The following is a 20,295-nucleotide window of genomic DNA, read 5'->3' on the forward strand; positions in this document are numbered from 1 at the left end:
AAAGACCTTCGAATTTTGATAAAAACTAAAGAAAAGCAAATTAAATGATGACAGTGTCAAAACTATGAAGTGACTTTTCTCTTTCATTGTCATGGATACGATTTTTTTTATCTGTTGCAACAATATAATTTTATCTGAACAAGGAAATAATTCCAGTGACCCTCAAACCATGTACCAATATTTTGGAATTAAATAACATTCTTGATAATAACAATGTCCAATGTACTTTACCGATTTCTGATTTATTTCCTCAAGAGATCCACCATGTGTCTCCTTGTAAAAGATAAAAAATTTCAATTTTTGGGGTTCTACCATGCTTGGTTAATGCCTAATTTCTAACATAGTTTTAGTTTTGTTTAATCAAGTATGCCTTGGATTAAAAAACAATTTTTAGTAGAGTAAAGTGTGTTTTATGTGGCAAATACGACAAAAAATTATGAAAAAAAGTTGTTTAGAATCAACATCTAGGCCTGTATACCAAATATCAAATCATCGTCCAACTATGATTTGTATGAGAGGAACTGTAATAAACGACACAGAGTATTCCGAATGCTGTCGACAAAATTAACCGCCAATTAACATATTTTCTTAAAAACTTGACATTTAATTTTATTTGTGGTTTTCGTTCTCTTTGTTTAGAGATAATATTTATTAAGGTATATACTTACAAAACATTCTTTTCCAATAAAACAGTTTTTTACAAGTTTGAATGAAAGTCTTTTGCATATCTAAACTTAATCGCTAATACCAACAAATATCTTTCCTACACTGGCGGACACAGAATTTTGAACGATTTGTCATTCGACTGACATAAAAATGTAAGACGGGCCTTACGCAACTAACCTCACTTTCGGTTTTTGTAATTTTTAGCCTGAAAGCTAGAGAAAAAATGACAATAAATCAAAATAATTTATTGAACACGTATTGCTGGCATTATTGTTTCGGAAAATCGACGCCAAAAATAAATTTCAACTAAAACTTTCAATTTTAGTTTCAAACATTGACACTTTTTGAACTAACATAAATTTGATGTCCAAAATTCCGTGTCGGCCACTGTATTAATGATCGATTTACAAAATCTTTTATCATTTATTCATAATTTTCTCTTGGTAAACATTCTCGACTTAACTAAATTGCCTTCTGGTTATAGACAACGTTCCGTTGCTTAGATACCGCATACAAGAACGATTAACCCAAAACCTCATTGAGCATCAGAAGGGTATAAGGATCCTTAATGCGTAGAAGCGGCGTTTATTATATAGTTAAATGCAATGTACAATAATTTTGTTAACGATTAATTAATGATGATGCGAAATGGCAGTTCCGGATTGCGAGTTTGGCAAAGCAAGAAACCGCTCAACTTCCTAACTTGCAACTGTAACGTGATTAGTGCATTGACTGTTTTCCGTGACAGGCGTAACATGTCATTAAGGTCGCACCGGGACGCCATTGATATGCTTTGACGGTCTCCGAAACCTAAGGGGTAGCTTGTAGCGTTTTCCTTAATTTCCATCGACAGCATCCGATACTGACACATCATTACTATACGATAACCGTAGTCAAATACAGTTACATTATCAGTATTATCACCAATCCCGAAAAGATTCATTTTGATTTTTTATTGGTTTTAGAAATAATAACAATAGATTTAAAAAAGTTTATTAGGAGTATGTGCGTTTGCTTCATTAGAACCGGTATCGCCCTTAGTGTAAATGAAGCTTTACACCCTAGTTTCAGGCTTTTGTCAACCCCGCGTCGCATTAGTCTATTAGATTGGGGGACAACCCTATCATTTAGTAATCTTTGGTAATCGGCTATGCATTAAAACATTACGTTAATAGCCGTGCAGCCATGTAAATTACTCTATTGATTTGCTAAACCACGTCGTTGCGTCCACAAATATTTACTCTACTTTTCAAAAATCAATTTATTTATTGAACCATTCACACATTCGATCAAAACACATCTTACATTTCTTTGCACGATAAGTCGAATGATATAAAAAAATCAAGCTTCAGAAATCAAGTGATGGAGTTCCTCGAAAACTGCAGACAGAGTTCTTCCTTGAACAAAGAATTAAAAGATACTTCGGAGATCTAACAACTATGCAGTTGTTTGGTTTGTTTTTTTGTTGTTGGGGCTTAGAGAGAGATTTTATTGAAAATAAATGAAACGAATTGATGAAATATTGATTATTGGACTCGGTACGTTTTTAATCTGTATCTGTATTTCTAGATAATCTTAGTGAAAAAGTGCAATTCCAATTCGGTATATTAAATGCTTTTAACGAGGTTTTTAAGTAATTAAAAATTCTCTTTCACAAATCTATAAAAATTGAAGTATTTAAAGTAGATTTCATTGAAATTGGCATAATAGGTGGCTATGGAATTTCGTATTTAAGTTTGTAGCCCTGCGCATGTCCCTGATATAATAGCTGATGGGGTTTTTGTTTTTCTTTGATTACTTACCTACATGATTTATTGAACTGACAGGATTGACATTTGTATTCATTTTTTCACTGTTTTCGTTGCTTGTTCGTTATTCCCACTATTTTTTCAAATTATAATCAAAAGTAGTTCTCTTCAGAACACCAGATTTAAAGTACAGGCTAAGGTATGTTTGAAAACATAATCAATTTCTTTTTGTTGTTCCTGTTTTAGGCATTTTAGGTTAATGGAATCAAATATACCAATTTGAGTTTAGCCAAATTAGTTTATCCAAGACAAAACACGATTTTTCAAGCTTCAGTACGCGAGGCTTCATTTTGTACAGATTTCCACTCCGATCGCAACAACTTTACCATTGTTTAAAAATTCACAATTTTGTCCTACATTTTTAATGAAAAAATCCAAACCCCTTTTGGCTGCAACTTTCACGGAAAACAAATTGTGTTTCATCTCCGGTGTGAATGAAACGTATTTTAAAATTTCAGGAAGCCACTTTTTATCAACGAAAGTCTATATTTTCTCAAAGCAATTAGTGTATGTTTTTGTGTCAAAACTATACAGCTACAAAGGGATGATACTTTTTATGGAGAAAAACTCTCTCTGAAAACCTTTGAAATAGGGTTCTTTAAAAATAAAATTTTAACTATCTTAACCTCACTTTTTTTAGTGACAAATTTAGTTCCTTAATATGTAAAGCCTTTTTCACATTTAAAGCGCAGTTTACACAATCATGGCCTACTGTTATGCCAATTTAAATGAAATGGATTATAGGTAATTGATAATAAAAGTACCTCCCAGCCATATCTACAGAGTGCGCCAGAACTCGCGCCCCAGAGAAAAATGCCATATAAAGTAAGATACCAGGAACATGGAAAAAAAAGTTAAAAAAAATTATCTATAAAAATTTCGAAGTTATGAGGGTTTAAAGTTTGCACTTTGACTCTATTTATTTCTGTTGGAAAAATAATTTTCTAAGTTTTTTTGCTATAGGCTATTAAAAGAGGAAACAAGGAAGCTATATCCTAAATTGTAACTCTGTTCAATGTTATTTGTGGCTTTTATTAGCAAAATTTTTATCCCTTAACTAAATAATTGTAAAAAACATATACAAGATCATCAGTATCATTAAATTGGAATAAAAAAAATGTCAAATGTCAAAAAATAAATGTCAATTTTTTTTACAAATATAATTTTTTAAACATTTTTTTCATGTTCCTGATATCTTACCTTACTTGAAAATTTTCTCTGGGGCGCGAGTTCTGGCGCACCCTGTATTAATAATGAATTTATAGTTTTTAAACAAAAGTTGCTAAATACAGATTGTTTGATTTTTTAGTAAAAATTTTGTTGAAAAAATGTTATGATAGAAATTAATAAATTCATAAATAAAACAAAATCCTTAAAAATATCTTTATTCTTGGACACTATCAAAATTTACGATTTTTCTCCCGTGTAAGGAAGTTTTGACAACTGTTTGGCATTTCTCAATACGAAACGTCAGATTATTTTTAACAGATTTAAAGTCAGTTTAAGCCTTATTGAGTCTAATTCGAAGAATAAAATGTTGTAATCAACTCGTTTGAGTGTAAATAACTATAATTGATTTTTGATGCCGCATAATCATTCTTAGTTTCTAGTTTTAGTAAATATTTTAACATCAGTTAAAATTAATATACTTAAAATTATTTTCAAAAACTACACGTTCACATTATAATCCCGAAATTATGTCATTATAATAAAAGTTAGTCCTAAAAATAATAAGAAGTGAGTCTGTTAAAAGACAATTTAATGAGGAATCCAAAAATAATAAAATATACAAGGTGTTGTTCTATTTAAAAAACTGAAATTGACATCACTTCCGGTAAAACACCAAGAAGCATGTATAATCAAAAAAATACTAAAATCATGTAATTGTCGTCGTTTTTGACTTACCTTGTAGCTTATAACGGGTGATTGTGAACGAACCATCGTATTGAAAGTTATTCATCTGACATTTGACACCTTGCCGGACTCCGGACCTATTAAAAATTGTGGTCTGTTCACAACACACTCATAATCATCGCTAACTATGACGCCAAATTAAAAAAAAAACACACGTTATAAAATGTGGATAAAATTGAATTTTTTAAACTCTAATTTGGTTTCTATTGGGAAAATTGACTCCACAAACTACCAGATAAGATAAGAGTCCGAGAGACGTCTTTTATCGTAAGCAGTTTGTGTCGTCAATTTACTAAGCACCTGATTCCAGTAAAAATTAATATATACGGATAAAAAACCTCTTGTGCAATTATTATTAATTAGGTATCTATAAGCAAACCAACAGTCTTAGCTCAGACACTCCTATATTATAGTCGAGTACATTGATGGACAGTGAATTTCGTCCACCCAATTTCCCTGACAGATTAAAAGTGTAAATTATTCTTTAGGTTTTTTTAGAGTTCCTATATTTTCCTATATTTTCTAATATAGGAACTCTAGGTTTTTCTAACTTTGTTTCAGATTTTAATTAACGATTGTCATGTTGACAGAATGCTCGATGCTCTTTGCTACTTTTTACCTTTGTCTTTTGAAATACTACCTAGTCCTTGGTGTGCCCAAAAGTATAGAGACACGTCTTTGGGACATAACCTTCATGTACCAGGGAGATAATTTTTATTTTATTAAACAAACTTACTGCTGACATGTTCGAATTTGATTAGATTTGACAATATGTATTTAATTTCTGTTTTATCATGACAATAAAGCACAGACTATAATAAATTTTTGTGTATTCACGGAAATTGGATGGACGAAATTCACTGTACCTACATAAAAAATTAACAAATTTTTCTCAATTCCCTAATATATAATTTTTTATTTTATACAAAGATGAAAACAAAACTAAACTATTTTTCCCTGAAATTCTTTTTATGAAACTTAATTCTCTTTTGTTATAAGAGAATAATTAAACTTGAAACAACCTACAGTTTCAATTTCATAAGTCAAATAATTCAAATTGCAATTGCCACATTTAAAACTAATTTTGCATAAAACATATATTTCTTAATTAAGCCTCAAAAGGGGTGCATTTTAATGAGAATGTACAGAAAATTAGATTAAATCAAATTTATTCCGCCTGCCATATAGATGACCCAACATACTCCAAGCTTAGTAACTTTTTAGCATGTTGGTGCGTTTCAAAGTGACGGTGACGCTAGCTTGTCAAGCTCGGCAAATGTCAAACAAACACATAACCTAATTTATCGTGTATTTTTTGGTTTTTGTTCATTAATAAGTATTTTTCTTTGAAAATGTCTGGAATGTTGTATGGCGGCGACGAAATAGGGGCTTTAGTGTTTGATCCTGGGCATCATTCTTTACGGGTAGGCTACGCTCAGGAAGACACCCCTAAAGCCGAAATCCCGGCCGTGGTCGGCGTCGCACCCGACGACACGCCGAAAATCGAACCGGAAACCAAACCAGACGATAGCAATGTTTCATCAACCGCACCAGGTATTAATGTGTTGTCCAAGTTTAGCAAATTTGAGTAAAAAATTGTAGCTTGGAAATATTACATTGACACGACTTTTTTACACACGCCGAGGCCAAGCATGGAGCTGCACAGTTACATGAAAGACGGGATGATTGAAAATTGGGATTTGTTTGAGAAAATTGTCGATTATTCCTACGATAAAGTAACTTTCTCACAGTTCTCCAATTTCCACTGTTAACTATTTTTTTGTTAGATTATTCAGTCAGAATCTCAGTATCACCCCGTTTTGTTTTCCGAGTGTCCTTGGAATTTGCGCCACAAACGCGAGAAACTCACCGAAATCATGTTTGAAAAGTACAAAGTACCTGCTTTTTTTCTTGTAAAAAATGCAGCTTTGGCGGCTTTTGCCAATGGTCGAGCCACAGCCCTTGTTATAGACAGTGGGGCCACACACACTTCTGCCGTACCTGTTTTAGATGGTTATGTGATCACCAACGCTGTTGTTAAATCACCATTAGGTGGCGACTACCTCATTTTAAAAGCGCGAGAAATGTTAGAACACATAGGGATCGATCTCACGCCGGCTGCTCTAATAGCAAGCAAAGACGTCGTCAGAGATAAAGATAAACCAAAATACATGAAAAAGAAGCTCTCTTTTCAACCAACGAACAGTTGGATGGCTTACATGATTAAAAAAACAGTTCAGGATTTTCAGCAGAATGTCATTCAGGTTTCTGAGTCTCCCTTTGATGAGAGAATTGCAGCCGGTTTCCCCACGATTCAGCACGAGTTTCCCACAGGATATCGCCAGGATTTTGGTCCAGAGAGATTTAAACTTGCTGAAGTCCTTTTTGATCATGCAATGCTTGGAGCAGGGCATATAGGTAACTGCATTTTTTTTATGAAAATTGGTTTGATTTGTTTTTTTTTAGCTGCAACTAGCGCTGGTATGTGCGATGTTGACATAAGACCAGCTCTTTACAGTTCTGTGGTTTTGACTGGTGGAAATTCGTTAGTACAAGGATTTAGTGATAGATTAAGCCGGGATTTATCATCTCGGACTCCCGGTTCTTTAAGATTAAAAATGATTGCAGCCAATGGTACTGTTGAGCGACGGTTCGGTTCATGGGTTGGCGGTTCAATTCTTGCATCAATTGGTACTTTTCAACAAATGTGGATGTCGATGCAAGAATATCAAGAAGCCGGCAAGGCCCAAATTGATAGAAAGTGTCCTTAAAATCTATTTTTAAGTCAAACATTTCCAATTTTATCATTTACATGTCTCAGTATTTTTTAGACTTTTCACCAAATAAGGTATTTGTAATAAAATCCAGAAGTAACAAGTTTTTAAAAATTATTATTTAAGAAAAATAAATATATTATATAACAAATTGGTTTTTACAATTCAGTCTTTACACTATTATTTACATGATATAAAATTTCATCACAAAGGTCCTTTAAAACATTATAAAAAGTCGAGTCTTCGACATCATCAGACTTTATCAATAAATCGTAACGTTTTTTCAAATTTGTGATTAAATCTTTTTCGTATTTGCCCCCACAATGCGCCCTTAAAGAATGCATGGCAGTTAAACACTTCTCAACTGAATCGTGATCGTCCTTATCAGTTATCAATAGCCCTAATAACAACTTATTTAATTTTGTGCACCAATCATGTTCGAGGATATGTTTAGTCAAATCGAATTTCGTATAATACTTCCGCAAATTCTCATCAACGACTGAATATTCGTGTTCAACTAACAAATCCGAAATCATCGTTACTAACTTAACTTGAAACTTGATATCATCACTATCGAAAAACTTCGTCAAAACAGCCAACCCTCCACTTTCAACGAACTTCCGTTGGGCGACCGGAAACGACCTCAAGAGAGCTCCCAACGCACTCAAAGCCCGGGTTTTCACTCCTAAATCTGACTCAAAATTGATAAGACGTAACAAAACTCCAATTGCACCACTCTCAAACGCGTGGATTTTCGGATTTACGTTATTTTGCATCAAACCAGTCATTAACTTTAACGTTTCTTTTTTAATATCCAAATCCGTGGAATTTAAATTTTTGTAAATGAATTCTTGGAAGGCGTTCTGTTTGACGAACTCGCGCCCATTGTCATATTGATGTACCAAAAAGTCCAAATCCTCGATAATTTTCAACAACTTGCTTTTGTCTAACTTTTCCCTATTTAGACCCTCCAAATGCTTTTTCAACAAATCTCTGATTATTTCGGCATCCATTTTTGGTGTTAGATTCAAGTCACCGAGAGTTTTTTTAATCTCATCGTAACTGCGGAATTTGTTCTTGTTTTTTTTTAATTTTAATTCATCGGACGTGAAGAGATCTCTAATGGCCTCTCCAAGGGTGGATTTTGGGAGATTTTCGACATTGGTGTCTTCGTGGTCTTGAGGTAAGGCCGTTAAAGCCCTGGTTTTATCCTCGGGGGCCTTAGAGTCGTCTAGCAATTTCGCCTCCGTTTCTCCGGTTTCGAGGTTTATCCTAACGTGGAGCCCCCTGGGGATTTTTTGACCTGTCGTGAAAAATAGTTTCGCAAATTTATTCGATCGACAGTCGAGAAAAATACTGCCAAAATGGAAAAAAACGTCTTTGTGAAATATGCAAATAAAAAACCCAAACAAAACCAACAAAAAACAATTTTTTTTAATATTTTTGCAAACTTCACGAAGACTTCACTTTCAGCAATATTTTGCTTGCCTTTTGTGCCCCCTTTCAACCAAGCAGATCGACTTTACGACTGGTCTATTATTCGTGACTGCAAAACTACACTAACTACGTGAATGCCTACTGTGAGTTAGTGAGATACTGTCTACAATACCCCAAAGCCTACGACTGTGAAAAAGCGTGCTTTTATTCCAAACCGCCTGTGCTAGAAAAGCTCTATTTTTTCGTGTTAAAATTGCGTGGACAAACACAATGTTATGTGAGAACATGCAAAATAAGTGCCACAATCTATTAAATACCAATTTACAATAAAACTCAACCGTTAGTGTCTTAAAATTTAGTAAATCTACGACTTACCTTTTCTAACAATTTGCCACTCTTTGGTTGGAACAAAAACATCATTTTCTTCATTTTTGCTACACTGAATGAAAAAAATAAATCCAATTATTACAAAAACACTAAGATATTTGAACATTTTTGTTTAAGGACCACGTAGTTTATCAAACATTGTCTGCACTCTAGGTAAATTTTAGGTTAGGAAATACAGACAGGTGACAGATGGAACTTGTGTCCATTTTATTGGTCCACGTTGGATGTTGTTTTGACTATTTTCTTGTTAATGATAAAATGTCACGCAATTCGTAAGAAACAGTTGGAAACAAATTGAAATATTTAACTGCGATACTTTTACTAATTAAACAACATTTCTTTATTAGCGCAGGGATATTTATTAAAATTTCGAAATGATTTCAGAATTTGATTTGAATTTGAGCGTCGGGTGGAAAGTGGCCGTCTGCGCAGGCTGTGTCTACAGAGTCATACTTAAAACTAAAATAAGTTTCTATTTGTTGTATTTAAACCTAAATTTTCGAAATTTTAAACCATTAGTTTACACAGCTTTTACTCCTCATAATTTTGTACTTAATTATAGTCAATAATCTACTAGAAGCATTTAGAAGTATTAACTTAAACACGGCACTTTTAGAGGTGTGACCTTAGTCACAGCGCATAAACCTCCCCACCATCATTTGTTAACGGCAATCGCCATTAGCCAACGCAGAAAACGCACTCTCTTTTCGTCTTCGATCCGTTTGCTTTGCCGGCTTCTAGTCACGTGCAGTGCTCTAATTATCTGTAAACATCTGTGAATTACAATGGCCGACGAATATTTCTTTGGTATGTATAGCAAGCTAAAACCTGAAACTATATTCTTGTATAAGTCATTTTTTGATTAGACGTCTTTTGTCCCAAGAAAACCCGTATAAAAATTGTTGTGATGCCGGTTATTTGCGCGCCATTATTGACGGCCATTGTTTACATTATTCCAGTAAAATTGTTACTAATTCTCAAGAATGCAAAATTATTTTTATTATTCTAACAAGTAATGATTCCAATAATGAATAAATTTCCTCAAACAAGCACCATTTGGTGTTTCCATTTTGAGATTTTCCCACTTAAAATGGGGGGCCAATGTTGGGTTTTTTCGTTAAGGTTTATGGGTTTTTCCTTAAAGTTGGTTGTTTTTTCAGCTTTAACGCTAAAAGGTGCGAAAGCAAGTGAGGTGTGGGACCCGGAAGCCAAAGGGGCGGAGGACTACCAAGGCGGCCACAAACTCATAATTAAGCAAGCGTTGGTGGGGCCCGATGCCACAGAGGGTGAAGTGAATGTAGTTCAGGTTGAAGCAATGACTTGGAAGGACTCTGTTAAAATTCCGATTGCTTCATTAAAAGCTGGTGGTGCAAACAACCAAGTTCTCTTAGATTTGTCATTCCCTGATCCTCCAGTTACATTCAGTCTTGTACAAGGCAACGGCCCTGTACACATAATAGGACATCACCTTATTGGAAGCCCTATGGAAGAGTTTGATGAGATGGACGAAATGGAAGAAGAAATGATTGAAGATGAAGAAGGAGAAGAAGGAGCTGTAAGTGTGTGTTGTTTCCTGTACTTTTGACAATTCTACTATTCATCATTGTCTAAATTGTTTTGAGAAATTAACTGAAATTGTAATTCTTGTAGGATGAAATGAAGAATAGTAGAACAAACAAACGCAAAGTTTCAAATGGAAAATCTAGTGATAAGGTGTGATTAAGTTAAATCATTGTTGTTACAATTAATTTCTTTTTTTGTTGTATAGGAGGAAGACGAGGATGATGAGGAACCTAAAAGCAAAAAGGCCAAAACTATGAATAATTCAAAAGGAAAAACTCCCGTTAAGAACAACAGCAAAGCAAAGAAGTAATTAAGTTCTTATTTTTAAAAATTCATTTTCATTTTATCATTTCTTGTTTCTCTCATTGGAATTGGACTGTATTATTTTCAATTTTCTGTGAACTTCATTTTCAAAGGACCATTAAAAGTAGGTGATTTAAATGTTGAAGTGTTTTTTGACAATGATCCAATTTCATTTTTATTCCATAACTAATTTTATGTGAAGTATGTAAGACGAAAGAAACCTTTTTAGGTATTTATTTGTGAAATTCAGTTGTTTGTAAATACTACAATCTCATTAAAATAGTTTTTTTCTAATAACACGGAGTTTTTTTTTCCTTTATTGACTTCTTAGTTTTTTATTTTCAAAAGATGCAAACAAAAAAATATGCTTTTCAAAGTTTAAAAACAATAATATTTTCTAACGACATTTGCGTTTAGATGCTGACGCACTTGTTCTACATACTTGGTCGTTCTCACTGATTTCAGTGTTTGATTGGAAATAAAGTAGAAGTATTAACTTACTGATACACGTTTGCATTTGCAATGCTATAAATTCCTAAAGTATCTTTGCTCCTTGTGATGAAAACAGTTCCGCAGTATTTATTTTTATATTAATAAAACTTAGTTTCAAATTTACTATTGTCAGTCTTCTGTATAAAGGCTGAGTCATTTATAATAAAGAACCTGACCGATTTTCAGACGCAACCCAAAATACATTCTCACCAACAACTTGGCTTTTGTTATGTTTATGATCTTGATACAGGGTGTTAAAAAAAGAATGTAAAAGGAGGTAATACAATGGACCAAAACAGTTTTAATAAACATGGGTCCACAAAGTAACGGTTTCGGAGATATCGAAGATTATTTGTTTTTTGAAACATTTATTTGCAATCTGTTCAAACAAAAAGGAGAAGCGTCTAGTAAAAATTTTCACATTCGATATCTCCGAAACCGTTACTTTGGGGTCCCATGTTTATTAAGACTTTTTTGTTTATTTTGGTTCATACAGTTCTTAATTATCTTACAATCTTTTTTAACACCCTGTATATGGAAATGCCATAAAATGGTGGCTGATTTGGTACCGTCAAAGGTATACCGTAGGACGCCATTTATAAAAACTGTCAAATTTATTACAGGTATCTATGGTTGTGTTTAAAAATTTTTAAAAAGAACATCCCGCAAATGTACACTTCTATTCAAAAAAAAGCGTACAAGTAGTGAGCCCAATTTTGGCTGGATTGTAATATTGTAAACTTATCTTATAATCGTTGTTACCTAGAAACCATAATTAAAACGTTACTGATAGCTGGATTTCATCGATGTATTTCTCAGAGATTTGCTTCAGCAGTTTTTTTATACCTAGACCACCCATCTTCCAACTTATTAGTAATGTCATGGTATAATTCAATTATAAAAAGCAAGCGAAAGCAATTTTCACATATTTGACATACAAAATGTCAGTAATACGTTTTCTTGGAAACGATTAATTAATATATCCCATTTACCATAGTCCTAAATACGTGTACGCTTTTTTTTGAATAGAAGTGTACAATGAGCCTTAAATTTTTGTAGTCAATGTCATTCCCTAATATACCCTCTTGTCACAATTACACGGGGAAACTACTTTTTTGACAAAAAGATGAAGTGTCAAAATGACATTACCTACCAAAATTTTATGCTCGCCATTGTACCTTAAAAACGGTCACTACCTACACTGCGATTTTTAAACAAAATTTATTAAAGTAAATAGAAATATGATTTAACCCATTTCATAGTACTCACTTGGACAAGGGTACATCAGTTACGGAATTAAAATTTCGGGCAGTATTTTTTTGTCACTCAAAAAGTTTTTCTGTCATGATGACTGACATTTGACAATTAAACTTTTTGGTGACGCTATTTTTTAAGTCAAAATGACCATGACGAAGAGTAAAAAATGAGGTTATTAATGTAAATGTAATGTAATGTTGTTTTAGAGTTTACATTATTAAAATGACAATTCCGCCCGAAATTTTAATTCCGCAACTGTAGGTATACACATGCAGGCTGTCCGGAAAGTCGCGCACCTCCTTGAAAGGGAGTAATTGGGTAGTCCCCCAAAGTACTAAAAAATGTTTAAAAAAGTCTATCTATCAAAAAATTTTGACATTTCTTTTGGACTTTTGACATTGTTTATGCCTATTTAATGATACTGATGATTTTGTATACAGGCTGATTCAGATAACATAATGAGCCCGACGTTCTGGCGATGCAACCCAAAAAACAAGTTTTATTTACGTTTTGATCTAATTTTAATTACGATTTGCATTTGCAATCCAAGTTATGTTATGTTGCTCTCACAGTGCAATTTATGATTTATAAAAAAAACTGTGCCTACTTTTAATGTTTAATTCTTTCATACATTTTGTATTGGGTTTACACCGAAAAGACTTCTCTGACTCTATCATTCCGCGAGTCTTGAATGGCACTAATGATGGTTCTCTGGACTGATGTCAGAGTGACATGAGATGATAAGTTGGATACAACTTGCAAATCCTAATTTAAATTGGATCAAAGGCGTAAATGGAATTTGTTTTTTGGGTTGCATCGCCAGATCGTCAGGCTCATTATCTTATCTGAATCGCTCTGTATGTTTTCTTATTATTATTTTGTATATACAGGGTGTTTCATGTAATTTTACGAGGCCTGCGCCTGTAAGATGCAATCAATAATACATATTCCGATACGAACTCGATTACAAATTTTGAAAAATTGGATAATCTTCTCTAGTTTGTTCACCCTTTCAAAAATTACAACGTTTTTAGTTAGTTGGTGATTAAGATAGATAAACTACAATCATATTCATGCCGTCTCTTGATAGAACAAATTATAATTGTTTCTGGAAAACTGCAGTTTATGACTATTAATGAAGCAGTGATTAGTTTGACAACTTCTGTCATGGGTTTCTAAAAATTAAATAATTAAACGTGTATTTTTTGTATTCAGTGTTCTGTGACTTTTGTATATTTGGTTGCGTACATTAGGCGCAAACCTCGTAAAGTTATGTGAAACACTCTGTATAAAACCACAAAGATGCGATAGTGGTAGCGCTGAGCGCCACCTGTCAAGCATGTGGGGAATCGAGACATTCACACTTTCACATCAAAATAAAAGCCACATATAACAATTACAATTTAGGATACAGCTTTTTTGTTTCCTGTTGTAATAGCCTTAGAGTCAAAGTGCAAAATTTAAACTCTCATAACTTCGAAATTTTTATAGATAGATTTTTTTTACTATTTTTCTGGTTGTCTTGGGCATCACCCGATAATACCAGGGAGGTGCTCGACTTTCCGGACATTCTGTATACAGGGTGAATATAAAGTATGGAACCAAGCAGTTTTATTTTTAATCATTTGTTCTCAGAAAATAATAATTAATATGAATTAAAGTAGTATAAAAAATGTGATCGTATTTTCTGAACGAAATTTTGTTTTGTTTTTGAGTTATGCGATTTTTTTTTGTCAAAATTGCAATTTATGTGAAAAAATTTTTTTGAAAATATTAAATATAAAGCAGATAGTTATAATCCTTAGAGTATAGCTTTTATGAGAAAAATGATTTTATAGTGGGTTGCCATTTAAATTTTTTTTTTTTGTAGAACTCAAAAACAAAGGGAAATTTTGAAAAATTTTATTCTTGTTAAATCATCACATTTTTATAGTACTTTATCACTCATCAATTATTTTTCGCAAAAAATAAATAGTTTAAGCAAAAAACGTTTGGTTCCATACTTTTTATTCACCTGGTATGTATATTCCTTCGAAGTAGCTAATGAGATATTTCCCAACTAGTTGTGATATGCTATTAATTTAATATTTCTATTTTGTTAATCACACTTGTAAAAAGTTTTTATTAATGAATAAGTTTTACATTTTTTATAAGATAATTTTATGATCTACCACAGTACCTACACTTCGATTTTTAATTATACTCGTACGAGTATCAATGTCAAGGCGTGCACTGGAAGAATTGTCAATCTTACTGGTTTATTAAATAGCTCATTATTACCGTAGAAGCAGTTACAGGATATTATTAAAAGTAGTTATTACTATGTACTTAATTAATTTCAGAAAATCATTAATATTTAGGATAAAACGAAATAGCTTCTACCGAGTGATTGCAAGGGATGGCTGCGATGGTTTTGAAAACCACCAAATTACCAAATTGTAAAAAAAAATAATATCGAAAATTGAAAATTAATTTTTAATTAATTAATGATTAGCGAAGGCAATTTTATGTTATATTAGAAAAAGACGTTAAAACAGGTAAGTATGTAAATGTAAAAAAAGTAATAAAACCGTAAAAATAACACATAGGTATATTATGATATTATGGATGTAAATTTAACGTAAAAAAATCCCTATCCATACTCAAATGTGTATTAAGGTTTTTAAGGTGGTAAAGTCGACAACAGTACGTCAAAAATTTCTTGATATTTATAATGACAAACATTTCAAATTATTGCAGGCACAAAAAGGTGGTTGAAAACGTACAGTCAACGAATCTGAAAATGACATGACTCGTCCCTCCGACCGCAACCATCGCTAATAAGTAATAAGTCATTTATATCGTAAAGTTGGACATTCTTTATAAACGTTCCCAATAAAGTTTGAAGTTACGTATTTACAAAAATTTTAATATATCTATTATTTATTATAATTGATTGTTACCTGTAAATTGTTATAAAGATACGAGGGTGGATCCCTATGCTCCACCCCTGACCCCCTTACAGTCAAACTACAGTGGTATTATATTTTTTATTTTTTGACATAGTCTTCCCCTTCAATAATGCACTTGGTCGATCGTTGCTCCAACATCTCAACAGTCTCCAGGAAAAATTTTTGTCCGTCCTCTACAAACCACCTCTCTACAGCTGTATCAGTTCATATTTCCACTCTTTGCAGTTTTGGTTCGGGATCATAGTGGTGCACCTATGACTCGTCTAGGGTCACATACGAACTAAAAAAGTTTTCTTTGTTTTCTTGGTACTTTTCCAAAAGACGCTCACAAGTCAACATCCGATTTCGTTTTTGATCACATTCGGGGCACCCATCTTGCACTCATCTTTTTCATATCTAATTCTTTATTCAGTATGTGGTGCACCACATGATATGATAAGCCAGTATCTTCTACAATGTTTCTGATGCGTACCTAGTCGTCGGTTTTGCAGTACGATATCGTGTACCTTTTTTTTGACTGTTGTTACCGTTATGGGAGGACCACCGGCATGCTGGTTTTTACAGGATGTTCTTCCGCATTTAAAATCTCGACAGCAATGTTTGACTATGTCATAAGAAACTGCAGACTCCCCAATTGTTGCCACAATGTCTTCATGAATTTGAGTTAACGTCATACCCTTTTTCTGGAGGTATTTTATTACTGCTCTTTGTTCTACAGGTTCCATTTTTATAAACAATCACGACACACAGTAAAAGAATTGGCCACAGCACGGTTTGAGATACAAAGTAGATATTTTGCAGGTATGATGTACAAATGTCAGTTAACTAACTGTTAAAAATATAAATCAAACAACCACTTAGAAGTAAGTCAGGGGTGGAGCATAGGGATCTACCCTCGTACTTAAAGAATTTGTATACAGGGTGATTCTTAAATAGACCGACAAAATTTTATCACAGCTTCCCTAGTATAAATGGAGACAAACTGTACCCTTTTTACGTTTATATTTTGTAGAGGCAAAACCACCTTGATCCGTGCCACTTACGGCGTTTATGAATTGTTGCAATGATCAAGTACATTTTGATCAAATTAATACCATGGTTTCCACTACATGTGCTAATACTATTTACGAACACATCAGTGGCGTACGCTTTACCTCGAAAATAACTTTAATAAATTTTATTTGGAGAACGGTTAAACAAAGAATTTTTTAAATATTTTATCCAGCATGTACTCATTTGATACTACCAAGGATAATTTTTTGTCGGTCTATTTAAGAATCACCCTGTATTCTACATACAGGGTTATTCATAAATATGAAGCAATATTTGAACCTCAAAAATGACTTATAAAATGATGTTAATTTAAATAATAACTCGTGTCCTATCTCTACTGATAAGAATTTTACAGCCCTTGGAATGTGGGTATAGAAATTTGATTTTTTTGTAATAACTTTGGAACTATTTGACCAAATATTATAAAATTTGGAACATTTCCCTGTGACAACATACCCTTTAAACTGGTAATCACGAAAACCGGATACATCCATTCAATTTCCGGTTCCAGCAGTTGCAGGTCACATTTTCTGTATTTTTCCATTTTTTTGCTCTCTTAACACCAATTTTTTTTTGCCCAAATAGATAGAATAATAAGCATTAATTCATAAAAAGTTCACAAAAATTTATTGTCAAAGTTAACAGATGCCTGGCAGGGATTTATGTGTTATTTTTGTAACCCAACAACATATATAATTTTTCGTTCCCATCCTGAGGTGCCCTTCTGAGATTGGCGGAATTAAGGGTCTAATAACTTTCTTATGCAAACAAAAGTTACTTCTTCGGCTGCACTTTGTGGCGACCCATTGCCGCCGGCACTTGACATTTTTCTCTGGGGCGCGAGTTCTGGCGCACCTGTATATCTAACTGTGATAAAAAATAAGACATTTACTGTATAAACTGTATAAATTAGTGTCCATAACTGTTATGAAGACTTGAGGGAAAACATAATAATACACAACCATTACAATTAAAAATAAATGAGACTAAATTATCTGTAGAACTATTATTTTAAATGGTAAAAACATGACAAATATTAAATCTACCGGACTTTTTATATTACATTATCTAATTATTAGCTTAGTTCATGAAGGTAAGTGATTGTTGAAAGTGGTGTTTTTGCACAAATAATTTGGTATGTAATTGGTCGAAACTGAAGTAAAATAGTGCCACAATGAACTTCAAATTTGGCGAACCAGAAGAACAAGAAGGTTTTGATGTGCATAAATTCACTTTGTTTTCTATTATCTTTGAATTGTAGAAGATTATTTAGAAGTACTGAAAATTTGCTTTATCGATGCATTTCGAACACATTTCGCAAAGTTGGTTCTCGGCGTTACATTCGTTAATATTATAGGATTGACCTTACTTCAGACTTATTTCTCTATAAACAGTTTTAGTACCACACAATTTTTAAAATACGCCCCTATTTACTTTGGACGCTTTCATGTAAATTGTTATGTTTTTTTTGATGAGTGTTTAAATTTTTCTAATTGCTAGGTATTAGTATGTGTAATTTTTATTTGGCATCACATAAATGTTACACATAAATTGTTCGCAAAGATTCCTCGGTGGAGTTACAACACTATAGGAAAAATATATAATAGCAAGGTTAAAAGAAACGCTCTGTATACAAACATGTTTGTCGCTTTTATCACACTGGCTGGTTTTGGTTGCGCCGTTTTGTATGCAATACCTACAGATAAAGATGAGGAAATTTTTTTCATTTTGTCTTGGTTTGAAGAGAACATGTTGGAATGGGCTGATATTTTCTCTCTTGGTCATCGACTGAGTTTTCTTTTTGTGTCTGTAATAATGCAAGCTCCAAGTATCCAAATATGTTATATTGTAAAACAAACTCAATATCAGTTAGGCATCGTAAAAATCATCTTAGAAAACATACATCAAGGATTTGACAATTTGGACACACTAATTCTCGATGATAATTTCCAAAAAGAAATGAAAAAAAGATTAGTGTTTTGTGTTGAACGCCACATCAACCTTGTTATAATAGGGAAGAACTTAGTCAAAGAAGCTGGGGTTTTTGTATTTCTTCTTGCCGTTACTGGAGCGATGTGGGGTGTTAGCCTAATGATGTTTTTCTATGTGGTAAAATTTCGTCATTTTGTTTTTATTCATCAATTAAATTAAACTTTTACAGACTGAAGATACACCTACTTTTGTAAATGTACGTCTTTGCGCTCTAATTTTTGTGTCTACGATAACAGGAATTTTATATGTGATACAAGGACAAAACATTCAGGACGTTGTAATGTAAGTGCAACTCAAAACACAATTATTTTAACTTGAATATCTCAGAGCGAAGAGTGTTTTCAAACTGTGAGTCAAATGGATTGGTATTACTGGAATGAGGAAAATAAAAGAATCTATCAGATTATGTTTCTTAACTGTTTTAATCCATTTACTATAAAATTTTCAGAAAATCTGACAGTAAATTATAAACTAGGAATTGAAGTAAGTGCAACAAAACGCTTCTTGTTATAAAAAGAATCTTTGTTCCAGTTGGCAAAAGCCGTATACTCTATGATGTCATTTATGACGTATGTATCTGATAAAATAAAAAAATAATTTTTAAGCAAAATTTAGTTGTACATAGGATGTTTTAGAATTCACACCCCCATTGAAAAATTGTAGGTAAGATAAGATAGCAGAAACATTGAAAAAAATCTTTTGATATTTTTTTTTGTCTTTTTAATGTTACCGATAATCTTGTATACCAAAGTTTTTTCTAATTATTCAGTAAAGGTACAAAAACTTTGTCAATAAAAGTCACAAATAACGTTAAACATAGTTACAAGTCAGGATAAAGCTTTTTTGTTTCCTTTTCTAAAATAGCTTGCAGCAAAAAAAACATGTAAAATTATTTTGCTAACAGAAATAAATAAGATCAAAGTACAAAATTTAAACCGTTATAACTTTGAAGTTTTTATACATAGAATGTTTTTACCTAGTATTTAAACCGTTATAACTTTGAACTTTTTATACATGGAATGTTTATACCTGGTATCTTAACTTACATGGCATTTTTAGTGAAACATCCTATATTTTTAAATATTATATAATGTTAAGTCACAAAAACACTTTTTCATACAGAAACAGTTCATAAAAAAATTACAACACAGTTAGTAGTATGTGACGTGTTCAATTAAATTTCTGATCAGTTGACTGATTTTGTCATAGGTATAACATATTTTAGTAATCGGATAATAAAGACTTATAGTTGGCAGATGACAATCCTGATTTTTGACATCAAATGTCAGCGGAAACTTTGACAAGTTTGCGTTTTATTCCTTTTGAGTGAAATAATGTTTACTTTAGAGCAGAAAATTTTTATTGTTGTACAAGAGGAAAAGGGTGGATGGTCATTTTCACTTTCAGTTTGTGTGGAAAATTTCCAGTCCAGATTCCCAGCCAAAGTGTTGCCAACTGTAGAATTTAATCGACGCCTACTCTAAATTATTTTTTATTTGATCGCACGGTATAATAAATGTAGAGGAGAAATCCGAACCTTTGGTTTTCTAATTATTTATTTCAAGTCGAAGTTTCGGGTTACATTGCACTTTTTTCATTCATGACTTAAAAAATTATTAAACTCAAAATATATAGTAGGCAGCGCGATTCTACGAGGGGCTCTAGAAAAGTTATGTACATGAAACAAAAGAAGAATTT

General features: G+C 32.6%; 4 protein-coding genes across 5 annotated transcripts; 3 read left to right on the forward strand and 1 right to left on the reverse strand.

The window, feature by feature from the left end:
* Positions 1-5,610: 5,610 nt before the first annotated feature.
* Positions 5,611-7,313, forward strand: LOC123009484 (actin-like protein 6B). The gene is made up of 4 exons (XM_044405849.1): positions 5,611-5,942; positions 5,991-6,124; positions 6,176-6,806; positions 6,855-7,313. The coding sequence occupies exons 1-4, from the start codon at positions 5,741-5,743 to the stop codon at positions 7,157-7,159; spliced, it is 1,272 nt and encodes a 423-aa protein (XP_044261784.1). The 5' UTR covers positions 5,611-5,740; the 3' UTR covers positions 7,160-7,313.
* On the reverse strand, positions 7,260-9,291 carry LOC123009492 (nucleotide exchange factor SIL1). The gene is made up of 2 exons (XM_044405862.1): positions 8,975-9,291; positions 7,260-8,465 (listed from the first exon to the last, which is right to left on the reverse strand). The coding sequence occupies exons 1-2, from the start codon at positions 9,090-9,092 to the stop codon at positions 7,321-7,323; spliced, it is 1,263 nt and encodes a 420-aa protein (XP_044261797.1). The 5' UTR covers positions 9,093-9,291; the 3' UTR covers positions 7,260-7,320.
* Positions 9,292-9,633: 342 nt separating this feature from the next.
* On the forward strand, positions 9,634-11,149 carry LOC123013853 (nucleoplasmin-like protein). Of its 2 annotated transcripts, XM_044412699.1 has the most exons (4): positions 9,634-9,793; positions 10,147-10,541; positions 10,637-10,699; positions 10,755-11,149. In XM_044412699.1, exons 1-4 carry the CDS (start codon positions 9,772-9,774, stop codon positions 10,857-10,859), a joined length of 585 nt encoding a protein of 194 aa, XP_044268634.1. In that variant the 5' UTR covers positions 9,634-9,771; the 3' UTR covers positions 10,860-11,149. The 2 variants fall into 2 exon arrangements, with proteins under 2 accessions (XP_044268634.1, XP_044268643.1); XM_044412708.1 differs by lacking the exon at positions 10,637-10,699.
* Positions 11,150-17,779: 6,630 nt separating this feature from the next.
* On the forward strand, positions 17,780-19,194 carry LOC123010898. The gene is made up of 6 exons (XM_044408084.1): positions 17,780-17,816; positions 17,867-18,054; positions 18,106-18,714; positions 18,767-18,874; positions 18,925-19,080; positions 19,129-19,194. The coding sequence occupies exons 1-6, from the start codon at positions 17,780-17,782 to the stop codon at positions 19,192-19,194; spliced, it is 1,164 nt and encodes a 387-aa protein (XP_044264019.1).
* Positions 19,195-20,295: the final 1,101 nt, after the last annotated feature.

This window comes from Tribolium madens, unplaced genomic scaffold (genome assembly GCF_015345945.1).
Source record: "Tribolium madens isolate multiple individuals breed KSU strain unplaced genomic scaffold, Tmad_KSU_1.1 Scaffold_19;HRSCAF=116;Tcas5.2_LG9, whole genome shotgun sequence".
In the NCBI taxonomy this organism is placed as follows: domain Eukaryota; kingdom Metazoa; phylum Arthropoda; class Insecta; order Coleoptera; family Tenebrionidae; genus Tribolium; species Tribolium madens.